General features: G+C 45.2%; 1 protein-coding gene across 1 annotated transcript in view; it reads right to left on the bottom strand.

The window, feature by feature from the left end:
• The window catches only part of LOC142767239 (ras-related protein Rab-40B-like), a 41,324-nt gene that overhangs the window by 717 nt on the left and 16,269 nt on the right, over window positions 1-24,338 (bottom strand). Inside the window, exons 2-6 of the mRNA XM_075868514.1 lie at window positions 18,492-18,754; window positions 12,458-12,692; window positions 8,621-8,719; window positions 3,885-3,987; window positions 1,175-1,466 (exon numbers count right to left, since the gene is read on the bottom strand). Of these exons, the coding sequence (XP_075724629.1) occupies window positions 1,180-1,466; window positions 3,885-3,987; window positions 8,621-8,719; window positions 12,458-12,692; window positions 18,492-18,676 (909 nt within the window). The 5' untranslated portion in view covers window positions 18,677-18,754 and the 3' untranslated portion in view covers window positions 1,175-1,179. The remainder of the gene's footprint in view (window positions 1-1,174; window positions 1,467-3,884; window positions 3,988-8,620; window positions 8,720-12,457; window positions 12,693-18,491; window positions 18,755-24,338) is intronic.

Raw genomic sequence — 24,338 nt, 5'->3', positions numbered from 1 at the left:
AGAACAGACAAGTGCTGGACAGAAAAAAAAAAAGAATTGTTATTAAAGGATAACCTCATCGCCGTGGACATGAACTGCAAGTGCCACGCCCACGTGCTTGCGTCCTCACATTTACCTCTTTATTTTTTCCCCTGAGAAACAACAAATCAGAATGGCCTTTCCCACACCATTGCAGCCATTACTAATCCATCAAACTTCTTGAACAATCTAACAAACTTTCTTACCGCGTGAATTCACCTGGCTATACCATACCGGTCCCTTATGTAACAACCCCTTGAGGGGTCTCTAAGGAAATAAAGCGATGTGATGCGATGTGACAGGAAACACAGTTGGGGAAGGCAGACAGAAAGAGTAATCAAATCAAGAAGTTCGAAGGAATAAAATGTAATTATCTCACATGGAGTAGGGTAAAGTGGAAAATACTCAGAGAGACCTTCTTCCTGGAGCCGACTAACACTATTTGAGAAAGATGATTACAATGATGATTATATATGCAATTGTAAAGTGCCTATGCACCCTAACTGCACTGAGTACATACCTCCGCTATGAGAATGACACTTGGCAGTACTAGCTAGAAAAGGGGACGTTCCTTTCAAATAACTCAGAATGACACACATCTGGCCATGTGTGTCATTGTCTGAGACTTCCTGCAACTCGAAAAAACAAAGATTTTCGATGACATGGGGAGGGGATAATTACAGAAGTGTGGACCTGAATTTTAGACATTTCTGGATTATTGGTCGACGAAAAACACTAGAGTCGAAAATCATAAGAATCGAATCGTGGCGCCTGGAAATGCATAAATATATTCTTTCAGTTCCAATATTGCGGTGGCGATTTCACAGTGTCATGTAAACGAAGCATGACGTCAGGGGGACACAGCAACTCCCCACGTGCTAGCAGCTCTGTCATCTGTCATTTGCAAGTGGTGCACGTAAACAACTATGAGTGAATCGTTGTGAAGCGATTCGGACTGTGACTTCTGCAATTTAGGCTGCATGGGGGGCATTTCGCTAAACTACATCAGTAGCTAATAGCCACATACCAGTAAAGCAACTAAACTTATATTTAGCCTTAGCACTTCTTTACAACCAAGTCTAGCAACTAAATTGTCGTTTGCCTTTAGCATTCTTTTACGTGTGGCCTCAGTAAATGCACTGGAGGCTAGGCTCACCTCCGCTACGAGATGCAGCAGCTCTTGCGGCAGTGGAGCGCCGCCACGGCCGAGTGCCGTCGGTGGTGCTTGTTGCGGCCGGCCAGCCTGAGCTCTGCCCCACGGACCCCGACCGGGTGAGAGGGTGCGAGTGGGAGGCCAGGCCTGGAAGAGGAGCCGTCTGCCAGCGACGAGCTCATGAAGTACGACTTGAGGCACGACTTGAGGGGCGTGGGCAGCGGCAGCTGCTCAATGCGGTGCGAACTGGTGCAACTCACGATGGAACGGCAGCACAGCTCCTGCAGGGACAGTACTGCACAGCAACAGCAACGAAAAAATTCACTAAAAGGTGAGCTAATCGCAATAGCAAAGACCAAACCAAGGCCATAGAGATCACCGTAGAAGCTGTGACCTTTCTGACTTTTTTAGGCCCATGTCAGGGCTGCATAGGTGCTGCATCAGCCTTGATGCGAGCCTACTGTGTTGCCAAGGCTCAAGAAAAGCCAGGAAGATCACTGTTTCAGCGGCGTTCTAGAAGTTAGACATGTACAAACAGCAAATCTTACATTCAAAGCAAATTCAAGGCAAACAGCGACTTGTTCGAATAACTTTAAATTGAATTTATGCAGTATATATCACATATTATAAACTAAAAGGTGAATATCTGTCATGATCCAATTAACCTGCACAATACTTTCCATACTGAAACCAGGCATGTGCAAATTTCAATTTTTTTAAATTTTTATTCGGAGGGAAGTAGAAACAACCTTGAATAGTAGCAAGATTCGACTTATGGTGGAATGTAACTGATAACTTGAAGACATATAAATATAATTATACTTAGAGCATACGAGCCAGTATAACAAGCTTTTAAACTTAAATATGATGAATCGATGCAAGGGTAATATGTTCATTTAAAAGGCCAGTAGACGGCACCCAATTCTTTTTCTTATATCCCCAAACAAGCTTGCCGCTACATACAGCAAACCGCGGCGATAACATTTTCTAAATATTAGAGCACATTGCGCCAAGTTCCCCTCATACACGCAGCGATGAAATATTGCGCATGGGTAACTTTATGTACTACAGAGCTTGTCGATTGGTCTAAACCAGGTCCCAAAATGGAATTGTCAAGGGAATGCCCGTGCTTCCTAACAGTCCATAATTCTGCGCTAATGGGGATTGCGAAAGAAGCATTCAGCTGTCTTCAAAAGAAAGGTGATCTCAGCTGCCTAAACTATCAGCAACTGCGTTGCGGGACCATAGTTAGGCGTAGACGAGCGAAGCATTAACGATTGGCGGAAACGGAAGGAAGCCCTCTTCGTGTGCAGCGACCTAAAAAATTTATGGGGGCCTAAAAATGGAGTATTTATCGATGGTGAATGGAAATTGACAGACTTCGTTCAGGAGCAATGCAGCCCTTCAGGGGCTCCCATAGATACTCAATACTCGGCACGTTGCAGAGTCACTTCCCTGAAGCGAATGCTGCGCAAATCCTGCGCCAAACTCATCATCACCCCAGGAAGACATCCCAGCCGCAGCCGCTTGTGTGAGCCAAAACAAACCATTCGAGGACCCCATGAAGCGCATGTATATAGAGTGAACGAGGGCCGGAGTACCGGAAGTGACCCCCTGCCGGATAGATGAAACAGGCCTCGCCAGCGACGTTATGCACACAGAACACAAAAGCTCGAATCTGCATTCTTGAGGCGCTTATTTGTCGTGCCTTCAAAAAGAGCTTGATTTCAGATGCCGCTGATCGCACCGAAGACGAGGCGATGTGGGAGAACATCTTTGACAAGGGAGTTGCAGATTAAAGTGTCAGATGACGGTGAATAGATGTGTGAATATATGTATTCAGTTTCTGTTCTCTTCAGGCTATATCAGTTTTTTTTTTCTCGTGTTTGCTATCCCTGAAATACACCTTGAACTATACGCGGGTTTGGACTATATGGGGCTTACAGTATATACGTCTATTTGTTCATTTTAGCTACTTCGAAATTTGGAATAATTCGAATTCGTTGATTGATTGATATGTGGGGTTTAACGTCCCAAAATTCGAATTCGTGTCGAAGCACACTTGAATACTGTAATATTCGCACATGCCTAGTTCCCGCCATGTAACGGGCTGTCATAGTCTGTCGAAGAGGCCACAAGAGCTAACTTTTGGGGGGCCTTTGCAGCATAGAGATCACATTCCAACCGAGGTATCGACACCCAAAGAAACTGCATTGAGAAATCTCAATAATATGCACCAATCAGACCAATAGGCTCATCTTACCAGACCCAGTATCATTACATAACGACCAAACCCTGTATGCCTGGTACTGGTTATTACACTAATTAGTTTACCGATTATGCCAAAGGTTCTTTGATAAAGTAACAATCTCTCATGTCCTCGGCTGAACTGTAGACAAACGTTTTGAAATAGGTGGGAGACGCAAGAAATGGTGACTGCAGCATCTTCGTGGCATGCTTCTCTCAATTTACAACTGAGCCCGGTTTGAAATCATATTGCATTTATTCGATTGTAGTGCAACCAGAAGTGAAATATGAAAGGTGACTTTTCACAGTGTCCAGAAAGCTTAAGAAAAAGTATGAAAGAATTGAGTGAATCATTCACTTTCTAGACAATTTGAATTTAAGTATTCCGTTGTAATAAGAGTCCACTTCAGGCCACAGAAATCTGGAAAAAAAAAGCTTGTTACATTAGTGCAAATACATTACTCACCTCGGTTTGAGCGCCACAGGTGCTTCATGCCATTGCGGCGGAGGGCCATGCGAGAGAGCTCCACAAAGGACTCTGTCACATTGAAGTCGCACAGCGGGCTCACCTGGTGGAATAAAGTCACAATAGGGTGTTGTATTGTACCTTTGCAAATGCAGAGTCTTGTTACATCCCCTTCAGGAGCACACTGTGATGCAATGTCTACAAATGCATAAAATTCACATAGACTAGTCTCAAGACACTATAGATTGCATTCTAAAAAAGGAAATGAAGCAATGTATTGTTTTGAGTGAGGCTCATTAATTAATAGTATTCGATTGTAATCTGATATTTTGTTATTCTGCAGTCAATAATGTTTTATTGTAACATAAAGAGATAAAATTATAGGCTTAAAATGTGTGCACTATGTTACTGGTTGCATTTATTTTGACAAATACAAAGTAAGAATACTTCTGATCTTGGTTCTGGAATGCAGCACATTGAATAACCCATTGAACATCATACTGGCTTCACTGCAGTGACTCGTTATAATCATATGAAGCATATTGAGGGTATATTGACTATGCAGAAGATTCATCCAGTGAACAATGTATGTTGTGCTCTTTTGGCCATGAGTTGGAACATTCAGCATAAGCAGTTTGTGTACAAAACATAGCCACCACCACTGAAGGGGATACTGGAGGCATACATGCAAGAAGCAAATAGGTATAAAGTGTGCCATATTGAAATAGGGGTTGATCAAGAAATGAGAGCATTATACCCGCTTATGCACCGCATATAAAAAACAGTGCTCCTCGTCGCACATCTCATTATAGGGGGTTCAGCTGCGCCATAAAGTATAGCGCGGCACTATGCATTTATAAAATGCCAGAACATGAAACACAGTCACAATGAAAGCTGTAGATGTGGTCTTGCTGGAGCCTGCATAAACCCTCTTGTGGTGACTATTTTAAGGACAATTGCAGGATACAAACTATGCCATACATCACAGTTGAGCGACCCGCTAGAGGTGTGCACGGGTTCCGGGTAGCCCAAAGGCGCAAGCAGGCCGACATCTCATCTCGGGCTGACCTCTAGCTAGGCTTGAGTTTATTTGCTTTTATCGGCCACAGTTGTCCAGATGAAAAGCAAATATCAAACCCAAAATATAAACATGCCACTTTCCAGCACGTAGTCTTCTCTGACACTGCCCCTCACCCTCTTTTCGGTTCCCCTTTCCTTCATCCACATCGAATGCAAGGGCGCTCAAATAAAGAAGGATGCAACATGAAATCAAACGGACAGTACTGTAGCACGACAAAAAGAAGAATGCCTGGCAACTGAATGCTATTTGTCATCAATAAACTAGCGCACACCACTGTCTGCAGATGCCCTACACAATCCACTTGAAAAACCAATGACTCTGTTCGCAACTATTGTCCAGTAGATGTTCGTTCTACCTCCCACAAGTAAGCTGAACACAGTGTTCTTTTAAGGGGGCACACTGGTCTTCGAAACTTTTTTTTTGCTTTTCAACCAATTTTAATGAAACTCCATGGGATTGTTCAGTTTTTTTAGCTGATTTCAAATATCCAATTAGTTTTGATGTAAGCTGATTAGTTCCCGAGATAATTAAAAATCTTTCGTGATTGTTCTTGAGAACAATAGAAAAAAAACTAGTCAACAAAAAATTACCAGCATGGCATGAATAGATACTAGAAGTTGTGGAGAATGAAATGACGGAAGCAGTTTTTTTGTCTGGCAATCACGCATGCAAGTTTACATCAATTCTAATTTCTCGGTTTAAAGTATGCCTACTAACCAGTTATAAAAAATGCTAATTAAACAATTATTTAAACGTGAAATGCAAAATCTGTTTCCCTAACTTCAAGGTTTAAACATTCAGCTTGACAATGCAAAAGAAATTATCTTTCTAGCTGCACCGCATGCCGAGATGTACCTCTCAAGAATTTCCTAAACGTCAAAAATATGCATTTTGAGAAAATAGCAAAAAACACAACGGTGCCATGTTTAATGTAAACGGTAAAACATTCTGTACATTTTTGGAGCGAAATGACTAGTAGGCCCCAGAAGCATAGTCCCCTTGACTGCTGGCATCCAGGTGCCGCTTCTTGAGCGTCCACTGCACATTTTCTGCAGACGCACGCCTGAGGGTAGAGTCCCTGGTTCGGCGACGGTCTTTTTCAGCCATGTGTTTGCTACTCAGTAGGCCGGGGTTCAAGCACAGCTCTTTGAGGATCTTGGATGATGTTACTTGACTTCCGGCATTAAACCTCATCACTGCTTCGGCGACCGCAGCTTCTACACTGTGCAGTAATGCATGGTGCTCCTTCGGGGCCAGCGACCAAATCACAGAGTGGAGACTTTCATTACTGTTCCGAGTCTTGCCTCGCTGGCAGCGCTCCAGCAGCTTCTTGTCCGCCAAGCGTTCGTACACTGGAAGCAAGGCCTCACAGACATGCGGCGGCTGGTTGTAGCGGTGTTTGGGGGCCGGCTCACCCCTGGCCTTGGCAGCGTTCTTGCGGCACCACGAGTCAGGACCTGTAGGGCACAGGCTGTGGTTGGACACGGCATCGTTGGATGTCACATGGTGGTATGTGGCCATCACAACATTGTGCATGGCTGGCACGTCCCCTTCGTGAGATTTGATGGCCAAGCCATAGTAAGAGGTCAATTTGTTAACCAGGTCACCAGTCAGCCGCCCCCTACCACTGAGGCTCTCAGAGCCAGCTGGCCTCTGCTTGGGGAGATTGCGCAGTTGCGTGCCCATCCTCTTCTGGACGTGGTTCACACATTCCTCTTTGGTTACCTTTATAAAACCATACACATCTGCTTCCTTCAAAGCAGGGTAGGTGCGGCAGTCGTCATCAGAAAGAACTGTAGTGTATCTCAGCTTATGACGCTCCCACGACCTCTGAAACAGAATGAGGGCAGCTTCCACTTCCATCTCTCCAGCTTTTTTTGTGCTGTTTTTCTGGCAGTGGTGGTTCGCTTTCCACTCGTCGTAGGACGGGTCACTTTCTTTAGGCGCTCGCTCGCAGCCGGCACAAAAATTGCAGAGCACGACATAATCGAGCACAAGCCCCGTAAACAACTCGATAACTGTGCCGACTCCGATGTGCGACGAGTGTCCTCTCGTCATCCAGGAACCGTCGTACGACACAGCGATGTTGCCCGGGTTGCCGAGGCCCAGTTCCGCGTACAGTTCCCGAACCGATCGCGCGCACTCCGCGGTCAGCTTTTCCAACGCACGAACAGCTGCGGGCGTCAGTTTCGTCTTCACGTAGCTCTGCCAAGTTTTGTTGTGCAGGCCGCGCGAAGAAATGTTCATCGATGAAAAAACGTCGTTGAATGCCGTTTGCTGATTGCCAGTAGAATGCATAGCGCGCGCACCCAAAACATTGATGGCAAACGGCTTTGCCTTGCTCTCGCCGTCAACGCGCGGCGAGCTCCATGCCACCGACACATCGCCGCAGGTCGCGCACGTAAGCACTAGCTTTACGGCAAGGCCGTACTCCCTGTCCTCTTTGCCAATGTTTACATCACCAGAGCACAATTTGCACTTCACTGCACGCATCAGTTCGCTCACCTGGTCCAAACTCACGATCAAAAGCCGTGTTTCGTCCAGCGGCGTGGCTGCGGCATCGTCGATATCGGCTAACAGGCCGCACTTGCGTTGTGTTGCTCCAGTTGAAGCGAGCTCTTGCAGCTTGTTTTCGGCGTTGCGACGCACCTCTGCCACTTTCAACGGGTGCAGCACTGCTGTGTCAAGACGAACGCGGCCGCTGCCGGATGCGTTATCTTGAGCAGGCGGCGGCGGAGGTGCTAGGCCTATGTTATCAGGGGCCTCGCCGCTGGCCACGGAAGGTGGGTCGCTTGCTCGTTCAGCGCTCCTCGCTGACACGGAACGGCCTTTGAAGTTCTCGAGGAGCGACTTCTTTCTTTTTTTGCCGTACTGATTCCTTGTGTGGAATTTCCTTCCGGCTTTCCACATCGCGCGCGATCCTTGGCTAATCCGTCGTTCTCAGTCCGAGCAATATGGCGCCTGACTGCGCCGCCGACGGCGCGAAGCAGACGACACACGCCGCTTGCGGCCAATCGCGTTGCGCTGTTTAGTCACGTGCGCTCGCAGGCGAATAGGAACGCGTATTTTTGCTTTTTTGGCACGAGTTTTCTACTCTACCAATGAGCGGACAGGAGCCAGAGTGGCGGGAAATTGAAGACCGAAGACCGCGCTTTCAAATGAGACCTAGATCACTGCGATACTGCCCGTGGCGCAGCTGCGGGGAATTATTGAAAAATTGCCATTTTGGCATCAGAATCTCGCCAAATCGGGCCTGTACGGCTTTTATAAGTAGCTGTTACTGTTCAAGTACCAACTTTTCGGAGGAAAAACTGAGCAAACTAATAGAAAAATACCTGTAGATTTCAAAAATGACATCTAAAAAAAAAATGCGTTTTTGGGCAATTTTTCGGCCCCAAAGACCCGTGTGCCCCCTGAACTTAGACTTTGGGCTGATTTGGTTCTCATCCTCACAACACGACAATGCCGTTGGTAGTGTTCATCCGAATCAGGTAAAAGTTCAGGGGAAAGTGGAATCTTGAAGAGATTGAAAATTCTTAGGAGTGCTTATGGCATAGTCGTAAATATTTGAAAAGGAGCATACATAATTTGCAACAATAAATAAAAACGCAATCTCGCAAGAGTATTGAAGCACATAAAATCCTTCTCCACCCACCTCAAAGAAGGCCATGCCATGCTTGTGCGCATACTCTGCAGCCTCCTGGCGGCCCACCTCGCGATTAAAGGCAAGGTGCAGGCGGTTGCCCAGCAACACCTGCACATTGAAATATTCACAACACTTGGTGAGTAAACGAACACTCCAATTAGAGAGGCCGGCTGTCTAGGTGAGAAGTGTTTGCTGTTGAGCCAGTCTGTTCATACTTGCACGAACCAAAAACTATAGTGACGGTAACGACTAATGATGAGCTGTCTTTAAAAGGTAAAAATTAAGGCAGCTTCAACTGACTGAAGCCAAGTCTGAAGTTAGTGCAGAGCTGGGCAGCCTCCTTTCTTTCTCTTCGGTTTTCTCTTTCTTCCTTCCCTTTTCACTCTTTTTTCTATATTTCTCACTTGTTTGTTCTTTCAATTTTTTTTGCATGGTTCTGCATGTGTTTCCCTAGCAAGAATAGTCCACAGTAAATATTATCAAGAAGATGCTTGAAGAACAGGAGGAAAAAGACCTATTTTCATCGTGAGCGCACTCTCTACATGCTTCAGTAGGCTATGCTATTCGTGGTTTTAGCTGCTTTCGGCCAAGCGAGCAAGACTGCGTACGATCACAGCACACGACAGCCCAGTTCCTTAAAAGGCTCCGCACCTAAACTGGAGTACATTTGTCTGCGCAACATTGCCATGGACATCAGTGTGAGCCACGGGTGAACAAGACTAGGATTCTTCGCAGAAGCAAAGATACAGCCGTGCAATAATTGTTAAATAGCCTTCCATATTGAGAAATTGGGGGACTAGTGAATTGGCGAAACATCGATTACCCTTTTCTCAGAAAAAGGTTGTTTTTTATTAAGGGTTGATGGTAGTGTGATGCGTGAAGGTATGATGTTTGGCACCTCGCATTGGAACATAGCCTGTGCTCACGATTGCAATAAATCAACCGAAAGTTTTTAGTGAATACAAAAATGTCTAAGTTACATGCACAGAACGTCACTAAAACAAAGATACAGTAAAAACTGAGAAGCAGACAGGAGACACAGAGGCACAAGTGTGGCTTATTAAAATAGAACATCTAAGACAAAAGAAAAAAGTTTTGTACGGACTTGGGAACACAAGAAGTGTTCTAAATACTAGCAAAGTTAATCATATTTAGACTGCCATATAGTTGCTATTCAACTTGACATGAGTAGATGCCTTCAATATTTATCATTGTGCAGGGTAGCAAACAGCATTTTTTTGTGTTAATGTTCCTGCTATCAGCACTAAATTTCTCTCCATTAATGATTTCATAATTGTGAGCATGGTCTCACAGTAGGTGGGGTAGCTCTTCTGCTGTGGAAGCACAGTTTGTTAGCACAGCTTTAACAGTGTTTTATTTCTTTATTGCAGCAGTAAGTAGTGAATAAATTGTAAGCAAAGTTCTTATTGTGTTTCAGTTTGTTGACTCGTGCTATGAATGTCTCAAACTGGTGTATGCTGATGCTGAACTACATGCTGTGAAACATGCCAGTTACAAAACAGCTCTAGGCAGGTGCTAAAGAGAGTTGCTGGCTGAGCAAGTTGGTACATTGTTATGCCAGAAGAAAGCTGCTAAAATGTCGAAACAGGAAAAACTGAGAGAGAATGTGCTTTAGCTCTACAATATGTCAGTTCGAAAGGCTGGAGCAACAGTACGTTGAAAGCGATTCTTGCTTGGAAGTGTATCACTTGTTGGTAAAGCTACGATGTGGCATGAAAGCCAAGATATGCGGAAACACTTTGAAATATACAACTTCACGCAGAAGTACTGGTGCTCAAATACTGAACAAAGCTTTTGCCACTAAGATTTTCAACCAAATCGAAACACTCTGTCCTGAAATCGATAGAGACAACCTCCATTCCAGGTGGGAACTACAGGACAAAATAGTGATTTCAATGTGTGTTCCCAAACTGCCGCATCTAGCGGCCACGCCGTGAACTAGAGGAGGTGACGTTTGGCAACGTCCCAAACGCCCGAAGCGGGCAAGCCAACAATGCAAGCTGTCACCCCCATCTTTAAACTTGATCATCTCTTCTTCGGTTCCCTGAACTGGTACGAACAGCACCAGTAGAAAACAATGCTCCAGTCTAAGATAAAGCATCCGCGCTTTTGTGGAAGATGGAGAAAAGGAAGAGGAAGACAGGAACACGTGCATCCAGCTCGTGTTCGCGTGCAGCCGCTGCGCTCTCACAATCCATCAAAAACCACCGACTACCAAGAAATGCGGGAAATTGACTCTGTATATTGGTACAGCCACATCTTCCCAGTAGAATTTCAAAGTTTTGTCAGCTTTTACTATTTTCATTCAGTGTCCCTTATTTCCGTTTGTAATATTTTACCTTTTCCTTTTTTTTTACAAATAAATAAAAATAAAATTCAGAAAGAGTGTATGCTTTGTCATTAATAGCTACATTCAAAATTCCTTCCTAGTGCCCCTTTGGGTTGACGTCGCTGTGGTGAAAATCCCATTGTTCCAAGTAAATATGCTCAGCTGCAGGAAAGTGAGACAAAATGTGTGATATAGGGACATGTGTAATTTATAATTCAATACTGTAATACCAATTTGTCTTATGAAACATCACACGAAACTTGCTGTCAGGACCAAAATATATCTTGAAATGTACAACTGACCACCAGCATTACTTGTACCAGAAGGGTTGACAGGCGGGCTAGTTGGTATAAATTCATAATGAAATAATTGGAAGCGCAAACCAACGGGACAAATGTCTCTTCTCTTGTGTCCTGTTGGTTTGCGCTTCCAATTATTTCATTATGAATTACTTGTACCACAATGGCATGCGATACAAGTAAGGCATGTGTCCCTAATGTTTAGGGACTAAAGCAACTAACTGGCTAAAAAAAAAAGAAGAAAAAGACAATTACAAGCAACAGGTAGCTGAATTCCAAATATTAAAAAAATTGTCCGTGTTAAAGGCACACTTAATTTAGACAATGAATCTGTTTAGATTGATCACATGTTCTCTGATAATTCTAATGTAATCAACTTTACCATCATAGGTTTATTGATTGAGGAGTAAGTCAAGGACAAGGTTTCATTTTTGAACTGCACACTGAAATTTCTGCACATGATGTGATGAATTTTATAGCGCATTTTTTTTTTATTTTGGCACGATTGGCTCAAGGAAACTTTTTTAAACTGAGTATGTCAAGTCTATGGTTCCCTTAGAGGACAATTTACTTAATTTTTCTGAGTAGAAAGCATGTTGGTTCTCATAGATGCTGCCAAACTCTAGGATGTCCCAAACTGCCTTTTCTTTTTTGCACATTATCTCTCTTGCTAAGAGTCTACTCGCAGCAAGCGTGGTGATTTTCAATTGTGAAAGGGTAATTTACTAATATGAGGAATATCATTCCTTTATTTAGTGTCAACGATGTTTACAGTTGGGCAAGTTGGAACATGTCATCAATAATGGCAGTGGGTACGAACACTAGACAAAAGACATAAGAGAGGATGAAAAAGCAATGAATTCTTCCAATTCAAATCCGACTCCGTAGGCATAACACCCATATACATACAGAAGAAAAGAACCACACAAAATGAAAGAGAACAAAAAAGGAAACCAAGTGAGGGAAAACTGATAAAAATGCGCGTCAGGAAACACATCAGCTATGCGCAGATTGATCTGCGGGACCCCTTCCTATGTGCAATCATTACCACGATTTAGTGTAGCTTTTAAGGGTACTAAGCAATATGTAAAATGAGAGATAAAAACAAGCATGCTTTGTGAATACAATTAGCTTACGCCATGCCGTCCTGCTTTGCTTAAGAAATGAGTTATGATGCAGCAACGCGGGGCTTCACACCTTAGAGACTCCGGGCGCATGGCGTTCCACTTCCTGGAGCCAGCGTCCCAGACCGTCGAAGGACCACCGGTTCGTGATGTCGTAGACCAGGAGGATCCCCTGGGCCCCCCGCGAGTACGACCGGATTATCGTTGAGAAGCGGCCCTGTCCCGATGTGTCCCACAGGTGCAGCCTCACTCGCTTGCCGTCCAGCAGCACCGTTGTCGTGCGGTACGAGGCAAAGCCACCAGGGGCACTGCAAGACACACCCCACCACCACCATGTTCATTTTATTTCATTTTATTACAGTGGGAGAGTGCACATACAATGTCAACAAAGTTCAATGACATTTCTGAAACAGGAGATGAAAGCTGAAGGCCAAATACAATAACAATATATAGCAATAACAGCATAATGCCACTCATCTAGTACAATGTGAAAATAGCAAACAGAAATAGAAGGTGTGATACACTGCACAAATGACAACAATGACAGATTTAGTTATTTAGTCATTTATTTACTCATTCACCCATTTATGCATGCCCTCAATTGCACAGGCATTGTAGAAAGAGGTGGATTTCAATGAAAATGGAGGCATGCAATATCATACAGTATTATGAAGTAGTGCTAGAAAATTTGGATGATTACTTAAGCATAATGACAAAAAACTGGAATGGAAAATCACAGCAATGAACTATGACAACCCTAACATCTTATGAATGCAAAGTGAAATATGATGATTAAAAGTGATGAAATATGATGAATAAACAGAGTGCAGGTTGCCTGTTAGCTGTGCGATGTCAGTGCATGTTTAAGGGACCCTGAAATGTTTTTGACGATTTTGTATAATCACACTGAACCATTAAAAAAGCAAGTCCTAAGGATCATTTGCAGATTTATTGCAAGAGTATAAACATGTGAATTGCTACAAATTGCAGCTGCTTAGCTTAACCAAGTTTTACAGTGCTTGTGCCTTTTATACGTACAAATGTTCCAGGATGAAAAGCACTCGATGACCGATCTTACTGGATATCTCAGTCTAAGTCCCAGAACCTCCTGTAGGAGGCAAGCGACGTCTGCTTGTGTTGCAACATGCTATGTGATGACACGAGCTGAGCGACAGTGTGTATCTAGAGGTTTCTTTTTTTGGACTCAATGAATTGACCGGCTGTGTTGTGTACCGTATATCTAGCAATTGGCGACTTGTAAAGCTGCGACATCTTGTAATGTTTGTGTGCAAGACATCTGGCAAACAGAATCGCTTCAGCTCATCGCTGCAATGAGCGTCCCACTCTCGCTGTGTGGTAAACGCTATGACAGCCGCCAAAACTACGATCCATGTGCCTGAGGCTGTAACTCCACCCCTGAAGGCACCCCATAGTTCCCGCTTATCAGTGATCGTTCTGGAGTTTTTCCTTTGTTCACATGACTTTGCAGGTTGTTGCCGTATGGAAGAACTGAATAAGATCGGCTGGTCACCTGTCAGAGCATATATTAACTACTCTGCGATCTTCATCTTTGTTGCCAGATGCTCATAAAAGAGCTGCGATCTTCAGGGAGGCCAGCCTGTCTCATGAGTTGAGAGGGCAAGACAGGGGTTAGAAGGAGAGTATTGACACAATTCTCTGTAGTGGCTTTGGTGCATAGTGTGTCACTAAATGTGTCGTGCAGATGATTTGATGACGCTCTAACCCAAACACTGAGAAAACTTATAAAAAATATTTCAGGGTCCCTTTAAAGGAGCACTAACATCAAATTTCAGAATCGAGATATGCCCTTCCTGCGATTTCTTGGTGTGTGTAGGTCGTCATGGCCAAATTTGAATCGAATTCGTTGCGTGGAAGCTAATTTATTTTGACTACAAACAGCGAACGAGAGTTTAATAAAAATGGAGTGCCCTGCGACATCGACACTAGTGCTACGTGTTCGGTGTGATACATTCTACACATACTATCCTGAGTGACGGTGCGCTAGTAGCCATGACGTCTACGATCTGAGTGTTCTTGTCATGGTGCCGACTGGCGTTAAATCCTGGAAACGCACTCACTTGTCACTCCTGATCTTCGTCTCACTGCTTTGAAAGATTTCGTGAAATTACCAAGGTGCAAATCACCATTAAAAGATCGGCGAAAGAAAAGAGCACGATTCAATGTGTGCTTGCTGGTCAGCATGTCGGGGAACTGTTAAGGGTAGCAGGTGAGTTGCAGTCGTCTCATTCGAAGCGCGGAAAAAGTGCAATGAGGGTGTCTTTTTATATCACATATATTTTATACGCCAACACGACCACAACCTATCAAAGTGTAAATGCATATAGATAGATATCATCGTTAAAAACAACACACAGGTATCGTTGAATTTTAGTTCGTCTGTAGACTTCTTCACGTCTGTGTAATACCAGGTTACTGCCGCTGCAACTGCGAGAGGCTGGATAGGTGAGGGCCATCTGGACGCGCAAAGAAGAACCTGGCAAGCAGGGAACGTATTTCTCCGCTGATGCTCATTCCCGATAGCGATATTCGAACGATTGACCCCTTTGTGTATACCTGAATGCTGTGCACACCAAAACACACCAATATAGCTAACTGAGATACAAGAGCGAACATGGCTGAAGCATGGATCCTCGGGCACCTCTTCAGTGTTGCTTGGAACAGCGTCCATTTTGGAATTGCTGTTCTGTAAAAAGTCAATAAAAGCAAAAATAATTCGCGACATCGCGAATCGCACGGCTTCCATGCTCCAGACTATCATATTGCGCCCGAGTCGACACCTTGTACGGTGACGACGGCAATGCAGGTGACAAGACATGACTGAAAATGTCCGCCTTGCAGACGCAATGTTTGCGGAGCAGCTGAGCCTGACGTCACTCTTTTCTGTGGAGAAGTATTCAGCTGTGGCGCGATCTGGAGGTGACCGCGAGGTAGCGCCACTGGTATTGCTCGAAGTGCTGAAAATGGTGGGATTGCCAGCCGTTTTGAATTGTGCTAGATATGAGTGATATAAATCAATAAAAGTAATAGTTATACATCTCACAGTTGCATTTTAGGTCACGAATCGTGGCTACGGGGTCCATAGCTACTCATTGATGCAAAAATCTTGCCATGAATAAATTTGATGTCAGTGCCCCTTTAAAGAACACTAGATGGTTGAAATGTCCAGAGCCCTTCACTATGGTGTCCTTGTAATCATGATTTGGTTTTAGAACGTAAAACCCCCGATTATTTAAAGTTAAATGCAATGAAGCAAAACTAGCAAAATTGAAAAAAAGAAGAATAAAAAACACAAAATTTTAGCAGCAAAATATAAACAAAAAATAAATATTGGAAAGCGGAGGGGAAAAAATTTAGATAAATGTATAACTGAAACTATGCTCTTAAACTGCACTGTATCAGCAAGGAAGTGCATGTTATTATTGTTAATATAATGTAGCTAAAGAATGTAACCCCATGACTTGATGTTGCGAATCATCCAACCTTCGATTATATAAATTTACGTTTCTTTTAACCCAGAACATTCAGCATGTCCGATTACACATAGAACAGATGAGCTAAACATTTATCCATATTTTGTATTACACATTTCCCTAAGAGAGATGCATAGTTGGCATTTGACCCAATCTATGGTTCAAAGTTCACTGAATACGGCAAGTGAAGCAGAGAGGGATGTAGTATTTCGTGGTCTGAGAACGTGCCTGAGCATCTTGCCTGATGAATGTTTCATGCTCTCCTCTGCCTCACCAAATGGCCTTCTTTATTGCATCTCACAAAAGTAAAACTTCCTTAGTGTTACATAAGTGGTCAACTGGGCAAATTCAGTGATAAAATATTTGAGCCTATTGCAATGCTTTGGCAATTCAATCATACATACCAACAACACTACCTTTTTCAGATCAGTGCACATAATTAATGAAAGCCAGATGTATGGCCTGTTGACATATAGCTATCAGTGATAATGACACGAAAGTGGAAAAAGAAAAGAAAAGACAGATGGCCAGATTCTAGCTCGAAAGATCTCCAAAATTAACTATTATTACGGAGAGAAGTGGAGCCAGCCAAGAACTTTACTAAGAGGTCCATAGGAGTTTAAGCCACCACGAGGCGTCCACGAGAGAAAAATCAACTTTTTCCATAATACCTTCTCCTGCTAACATTTGCTGTCACAAACATTGAATGCCACGTCCAAGTGGTTAAGTGGGTCTGAACAGGTAATATATCTTGCTGTGCATACAAGCCTTCCTAGCTTCAATGGACATTATCTACATCACCCGCACCACTTCCCACAAAGATAAGCGGAGCCTAGCAAACATGGGTGTGCAGGCACTGCCAAACCCGAGCACCTCTTGCACTTGTTTGCTGTGTCCACACAAGTGGTACCACCACAGAAGTGATGTCAAACTAGGAATGTCACCGGAGGCAACATTTTGACACGACGATTGTCTTTTACGAGGCAAACAACTACGTTTACTAAGACAGTCAGAACATACGCCCCAGCAATATTTCTTTCTCAATGCCTTTTCATTCCTGTAGGCATCCCTGCGGGCTTCTAACTTTTCTTTATCTAGTCATATGAATTAGCATGTAAGTACTGTGTGTGAAAGCAAAGCTGCATTGAAAATCAGCAACGATGATATTAAGTTAGCGCTGTCTATGCTTCCCACAAATATGAACCCTTTCACGTTCCTTGTAATCATGGAACAGAATGAACATGCCTTTGAAGAGAAGTGGTATAGAAGCAAGGGCAGCGCCAGGGAGAGTATAATGGAAGTCAGGAACCCCCCACCCCCCCCCCCCCCACCCCTAAATTTTAGCCTAACCTCCTATTACCAAGCATGATCAAAACACAAGCCATACGTTCTCAACCTCCCTGCTCCCTTGAAAAAACGAACTCGTCGTGGGTGCCCCCAGTAGAAAAATCCTTGTGCCACCCCTGTATAGAAGTATATCTCAAGTTTCTGATGCCATATTAACTATTTAAATTAAGCGATGTACAGCACTGATGAACTGAAATGCAACAATTTAGGGCTAGAACTAATGCACATAGTCATGATTACACTACCGCCACTTCTGTGTCCCATCCGCATAATATAGGCTGGTACAATTATACCAGAGAAATCATTCCTTTTAGTGGACCAATTCATAGCGACATCATGCGGTTATATCAAGCATATACCAGTTGTGTTAAATGTCTTCATTCAATGCCTCAATCTATCAACAATATGTCATTTACTTGTCAACAAGTCAAGACCAACAATAAGTGGTCTGCATATGCATTGATTCATTTGATTCATACACTGGCAATATTAACGGTTCAATGGGTTGGGACTGGCTATATTGCACACAGGAAACCAATTTCTGCTCATGAGATACTTCATTTCCTTCAGTGTAATGCTTCATTAAACAGACCTTATGCCTTACATTTGCTTTATTCAATCATAAAAATTTAATGTAGAAAAAGATTTAATGAAACTGCACTAACGTTCTGTGAAATGTCTGGGAGTACACCCAGACAGTTCACCATTATTTACAGCTAAGTATTAACTACATAGACCATACAAACCCTGATCAGCTATCGCAAGGAAATGTGCATATGTTATTACATGAGCGACTTTACGAGGTTCATTATTAGGGGCTTCAGAATAGCAGTGAAGTCAGAGATGTGCACACAATAAATCACTGTTGTAAAAATCTATTCACTTATGCAAGATTACTTCCAGCAGCTCACTACATGAGTAGTTCCACTGGTGTTTCAGGTTAACGCGGCTTTTGTTCTGGCTTCCGTGTAGGTGGGGCCAAAAGCAACTTTGTCTCCCCTCATTAAATGATTCCTTTGAATAAAAGCTATACTTTTACTCCCCTTTAACTCTTGCTGAGCATATAGTACTAAGCTAGAAAAGAAAGAACTCACTTCCTTGTAATGTGAATAAGGCTATCAATCAATCAATCAACCTGTCCTATTTCCGCCCATCTGTCTGTCTATCTAATCAATCAATCGATCGATCAATCAATGTTCGTCAATCTCACTATATGTCCCCGAGTGTGACCTAAGACGTGCTCCTCACCTGAAGGGCGACTCGAGCGCACCGTCCTCGAGTCCTCCGAGGATCTCGCCCTTGCCGACGTCGCTGTCGCCGACGAGCAGGAACTTGAGCAGGTAGTCGTACGCCTTGGCCGACGAACCCTGGCCCACCACGACGCCGCCCGGGGGCCCGTTGGCGGGCACGCCGTTGCTCAGCGCAACATCCATGGCTGCTGCTGCTGCTGACCCTTAGCGGCCACGCCACCACCACCGACGAGGCGGCACAAGCGGGCTAAGGTCGCGATGCTGCGAGAGAACGGCGGAAACGGGCGCTCTTAAACACGAACACATTCGAACTGGAGACTTTGACAAGGCAACTAGCTCTCGGCGAACTGTTCCTTTCTTTTCTTTTTTTTTTTTTCGAAGGAAGAAAACGTTAGGAGGGAATACTGCGCAATGCCACAGACGACTACTGCGTCGGCCCGGAACGGGATCAAAACGACAGGGCGCGCGTTACACTTTAGAACTGCCGGTCTTCCGTCGCTTTCGAAATCTCGCCCGTAAATATGTTCACTGTAACCTTGAACCGGCAGAACAAGCATCCTTCTATTAAAAACTGACAGATACCAAACACCTAGGTTATCAACAAATTTCATTTTTCTGCGTGATCTCGCTTAGCGCTGAAGCATAATTAGAAAAACGAGAAAACAAGACGACAAGACAGACGCTTCGTTTTTTTTTTTTGTGGTAGTGCTTTACAGTTAAAGTATTTTAGCACGCAACAAATAGCCCAGCAAAACGTTCTTTTGACTCGAAATGCAAAAAGTTGGACAGTCATTGCTGGTTTCACGCAACATTCACTTATACCGATGCTGGGTACTGAAATACCTTCAGATGGCGTATGCTTCTTGTTCTTCCACGGTTCTTCCGCTAGCAGTTTCGGGCCCAAGCACTTGCCTTCTAGGAGACAGTTTATTGACCGAGAACGCTTGTACGGCTGCGTAACGCTGCACTGCCGTAGTTTTGCCAGCACTACACGCGCCTTCTGTCACACGCCGCGATCACGCATCGGGTCGGTTTCCTATGTTTCATAGAGTTTCCTAAAAATAACTAGAGGGGACTATGGCGCTGCGATCGTTCAGCGACCATGGGAATGATGGGTAGTACACGCATTTGACTAGTCTTCGTACTTGTGGGCGGCGAATCGTACTTGCGGCTTCGTTTATTGCTATGCTTTGGTTTTGTCTCGAACGAAAGATTGAACCCTTTTGAACTTCGTGACCCGATTTGGAAATGTAAGTCTAAAAGAATAAGATGGTGAAGCGCAACCGCTGAACATTTGCTAATATTTGTTTCGTGAGAAAACAGCGCCAAGCCACACGAACACACACGGAGCCAAAAGCAGGCCAGAAGTACGACTGTTAGACAAATGTGTGTACTACCCATCATGCCCATGCTCGCTTAAGCGCCGTGCGTTGTAGCTCACAGACACTGGCGCCAGAGTTCCCTCTAGTGTATATTAGGAAACTCTATGCTATGCTTGACTCGTGCTGCACAATAAGCTCCCCCATCAGATCCACCTGCTTTTCATTTTCTTGTTCTGCTCTCTGCCGTTTTATAGTAGTGCCTTGGTATACAGGGCCCGAAACAACCAGCATCGCCAGAAGGAACACCTCAGATACCAAGAGGCTTCAGCCATATATAGGGGAACAGCGCATGCGCCCCGGCATCGTGACAAAGGCGGACAGCACTTTCCTCCGTGGCATCGAAGACCTTAATTACTGAAGAACTGGGAGCAGCAGAGCGCTTCGCGTTCTGTTCACGTGCGCCGAAACAATGCGACAGACGACCAAGATGGGACTCAGACACGAGTCAGACCTGTGGCAGGCACACACTATTATTCTGTCGCGGTGTTTAAAGCAAGTCAGCGCAATTTTACGGCGAAGCGGAGAAGTACGTGGCTTGCAAAGAAGGGCTAACCTTGAAACACGCGCGCATACGAATTCCGCTGCGTTTAAGAAGGCTGCGCAAGTGGAAGCCGGGCGATGCGGGGTGTTGCGTAGACGTGTAGAGAGAGACAGCGGACTCCACCGCACGTAGACAATGGGCGCGAGCAATGAAGGAAGTAAAAAAAACCAACGGATGTAGGAACGCGATGTAATGGCCGCCGAAGAACAACGAGCGCCGCGTCGTGCAGAGGGCGCCGATCAAGAAAGCAGGCAATCACATGACTCTCGCGAGTGTCATTACGCCATGACAGCCAGCGCGCGTTCCTGCGAGAACGGGAGGGAGGGAGGTTAAACCAGCAGCAAAGACCCGCCACGAAGCCAAAGTCCAACAGTGGTATAGCTAACCCCCGAGAAAACAATGGGACGAGCCGCACTGAAGCGGCGCCTTGTGATGTGGGAGGGAAGCGTGGGGTGAGAGACGACGGGCATATAACAGTGAAAAAGAGAAAAGTAAGGTCGTCGTGTAAGGGGCACCGCTGCCACGTAGGGCTCCGCGTGAACAAAAGTATACGGCAGTAAGGTAAAAAAAAAAAATCAAGCTTCAGGTAAATTACACAAACACGCCTCTTGAGAACAGGACTGCATAATAGGTACAGCACAGCATATATATATATGTCACGAAAGTCGAGGATAAGTCAGCCCTCTCTATAGTGTGCAACTTCAACCGATCAACTTGCTCATTCGTGTTCTTGAATTTTTCTAAAAGGCCGAAAACGCTGACTTGGAAAGGCACCACAGTTGAAAGCGTAAAGTTTACTAAAAAAAAAGCCCTAGATGTCTCATCTAACGCAAAAAGCGCAAGTCAGCGTCAACACAAGTGATGAAAAAAAAAAGAAACAATCAATCGTATTACGCCATCATGACCACTTAAGTTCCTAAAATCTGAGACGTCATAGGTGACACCATCTTCGCATCACACCATGGCCTATACAAGGTTACGCCGATCCTAGATGCACGGCAGGACCACGTGACGTGCAGAGAAGCTTCCAGTGCCTCCGATCACCACGGAGGCAGCCGAAACCACGTGGCGTACAAGAAGCTTGCGGTGGTTGTCTATACAATCCACAGACACGAAAAAGTGATGGCCTTCGCCTTCCAGTCGCCTTGGGCATAAGGGACCATGCTTTAAGAGTATGAGGAGGGCGGGGGGGGGGGGGGGGGCGAAGGTAGAAGCCGTACGACGATGGGCTTTAAGACCACTATAGATGGCAACTTTACAGAGCACCACGATATATAGATAATAATTTTTTGCGTCCCCGACAGCAGTGTTTTTTTTTTTAAGACAATAGCCTTAGATGCCTCATCAAATGCGAAAGTTGTGCCACGGCAGCGTGTTTAACATGAGTGATGTGTAAAAAAAAAAGCACCATTCTGTAATGGCGTCCCAAATTGCAAATATTTTTCATATTATGACATCACTGTGACGTCATCCCATGACATCATTGTTGGATCAAAATGGGGCCGATGTCCCGGAAGCAGTGCAGCGCAAGGTGATATGCAGAAAGCTTTCGGGGGTGGGGGGGGGGGGATTCAGTACGTTGATTTTGAAGAAAGAGAAGGCTGCTTTATTCGTGTCATTGGAATCGACTGAAGCCGATGCATCAGGGTCCCCTTAAGCTTTTTACTGAGAGCAACGATAAGAACGGTTTTCAAAAAATAAAATAATGAGGCCAGTACTTCAATAAAGAGACGTCGTACAACATCACTCGCGTACTACGGACGCCATACGTAACCGGATGCCGACAATCAGGGGCGCGCCAGGCGCTACGCCAGCCCGTGCAGTCTTCGTCAAGGCCCGAATCGACCATTCAGGCCACAAGTGGGTGCACGAACGGTATACACGAACGAAGTACAACACCGGTCACGTGGGAGGCATTCGCTCGGGAGGCATCTTGAAGTGCGCCACGGTGGAAGAGGCAGCAGCAGCTGTTGCTACTGCGACGCTCTTTCTGCGTCACTTATTCGGTGCTGTTTAAGTGGTCGTCGACCGCAACGCCTGCCGCGGCGCGCCAATCGTCGGTATAACGCCACTGCTTCATTTTCAGTCAACAACCCTCTTCCGTAGGCGAGAGATCAAGCATATTCGCACAGGAGGAGATGCGTGGTAACGTGCGCAACAAGCGTAGTTCTTCAGATAAACAAAAGCATAAACGAAAAATAATAAGAAACTCGCAGTGTGCCTTATTTTTCACCCGAGGCGAAAGCAGTTTTCTCCTAAGTCAATGTATTCATCCTGTATTATAGAATGTTCCTTGCATAACTTTGCTTGCGACACGAACAAACGCGTACCCGTTCTAAGAGGAACACAGCGATCGGGAACAAGGAATCGAGACAAAGCGAGTCAGCAACCGGTGCGTCAATCGAACGTCCTGTCGATGAAAAAAACGCCGCTTTGCTTTTTAGCAACTGCGCAAACGAGACGACCGATGCAGCCCGCGGCTACGACGACAGGACAAACGACAACAAAGGGAAATAGCGCGCACGTGCACGCACTTATTGATTGATGATTGATTGATATGTGGGGTTTAACGTTTCAAAACCACCATTTGATTATGAGAGACGCCGTAGTGGAGGGCTCCGGAAATTTCGACCACCTGGGGTTCTTTAACGTGCACCCAAATCTGAGCACAGGGGCCTACGTGCACGCACTTAGTATATGCAGACACACAGCGCACGCATCCACGGCAACGCAGCAACGAGTTCAGTTTGCGAACGCCTTGCGTTGAACGAACAGCTTGCGTGGCGTCGATGAAAATCAGGGGGGTCTGTGCGATATCATCAAAACGCGGAATGCAGCACCAGGGGTTTATTGGCCTCGTTCCCCCCTTTTTTTGCGGACAAAAAACCAGCCGAGCTGAAACAGCTTTGAGAGAGAGAGGGGGAAAGGGAGAGACGGCGAGGTCGCGGAAGGACGTTCGACTAGCGCTCACCCTCACCCCCCTCATATCAACTACTCCGATAGGACGGCTCGCGTGTGTGTGTGTGGCGGGTTCGATTGTCACACGCGGCACTGTCGCGTGCGAAATCGGAGTTCCGCGGGAGTCGATGGCATCGACCGCCTGCCTTCCTTATTGTCGGTCGGTTCGTTGCCATCGTTGTTTGTTTCATTTCCTTCGAAAACCGGCGCCACCGTGTTCAGGGACAAAAAAAGAAGGGGACGCGCGTTTACAGCAACAACCACCGGCCTCGAAAAAAAAAAACAAAAAACACTGGACCCCCCTCCCCACCCCGCTCCAATCACGCACACGCACGCACAACACACGACCGGATGCTTACGTTATCTACCTTCGGAACGGGGTCTGGGACACGCTGAGCGCGGCTTAGAGCGTAGGTATACGGTAAAGAAGCACTTATTGTTGTGCACGGGTTAGAACAAAACAAAAAAAAGTTGATAATAACAATAAAAAAGAAACGCCATGGGCGGGTGGGAAGAAGGCACGGAGGAGTGTTGCGTGGTAGTACGGCGGGTTTATATAGTGGATGGGTACCGCACTGGGAAATGCGGAAACTTCGCCTATACAAACACACAGAGAGACAACGCATTAGAGGGCGGACGTACTAGATGGGAAGCTAAAGATGAGGGCAGAAAGAACGGTAAGCACGCAGAGCGGCAAAGCTCTAACCGACGGGGCTAAAGCATCAGGATGACAACGCAACTACAGAAAAGCAAATCACGATAAAGCGGCGTGTAACAAAACACAATAGGCGTAACATTAAGAGGTTGCAGAACGGCAGAATGGGTCAAGGGAACAAACAGGAGTTGCAGGTATCTTAAGTTGACATCGACCGAAATACATGGATCTGGGGCGGCCACGTAATAGGATTGAAAAAAAAACGGTGGACAGTAGCGGCAACCGAACGGTTACGAAGGGATGGGAAGC

This window comes from Rhipicephalus microplus, chromosome 7, assembly GCF_043290135.1.
Source record: "Rhipicephalus microplus isolate Deutch F79 chromosome 7, USDA_Rmic, whole genome shotgun sequence".
Lineage (NCBI taxonomy): Eukaryota > Metazoa > Arthropoda > Arachnida > Ixodida > Ixodidae > Rhipicephalus > Rhipicephalus microplus.
The sequence above is the reverse complement of the archived record's forward strand: the minus strand, read 5'-3'. Positions and strand labels throughout refer to the sequence as shown.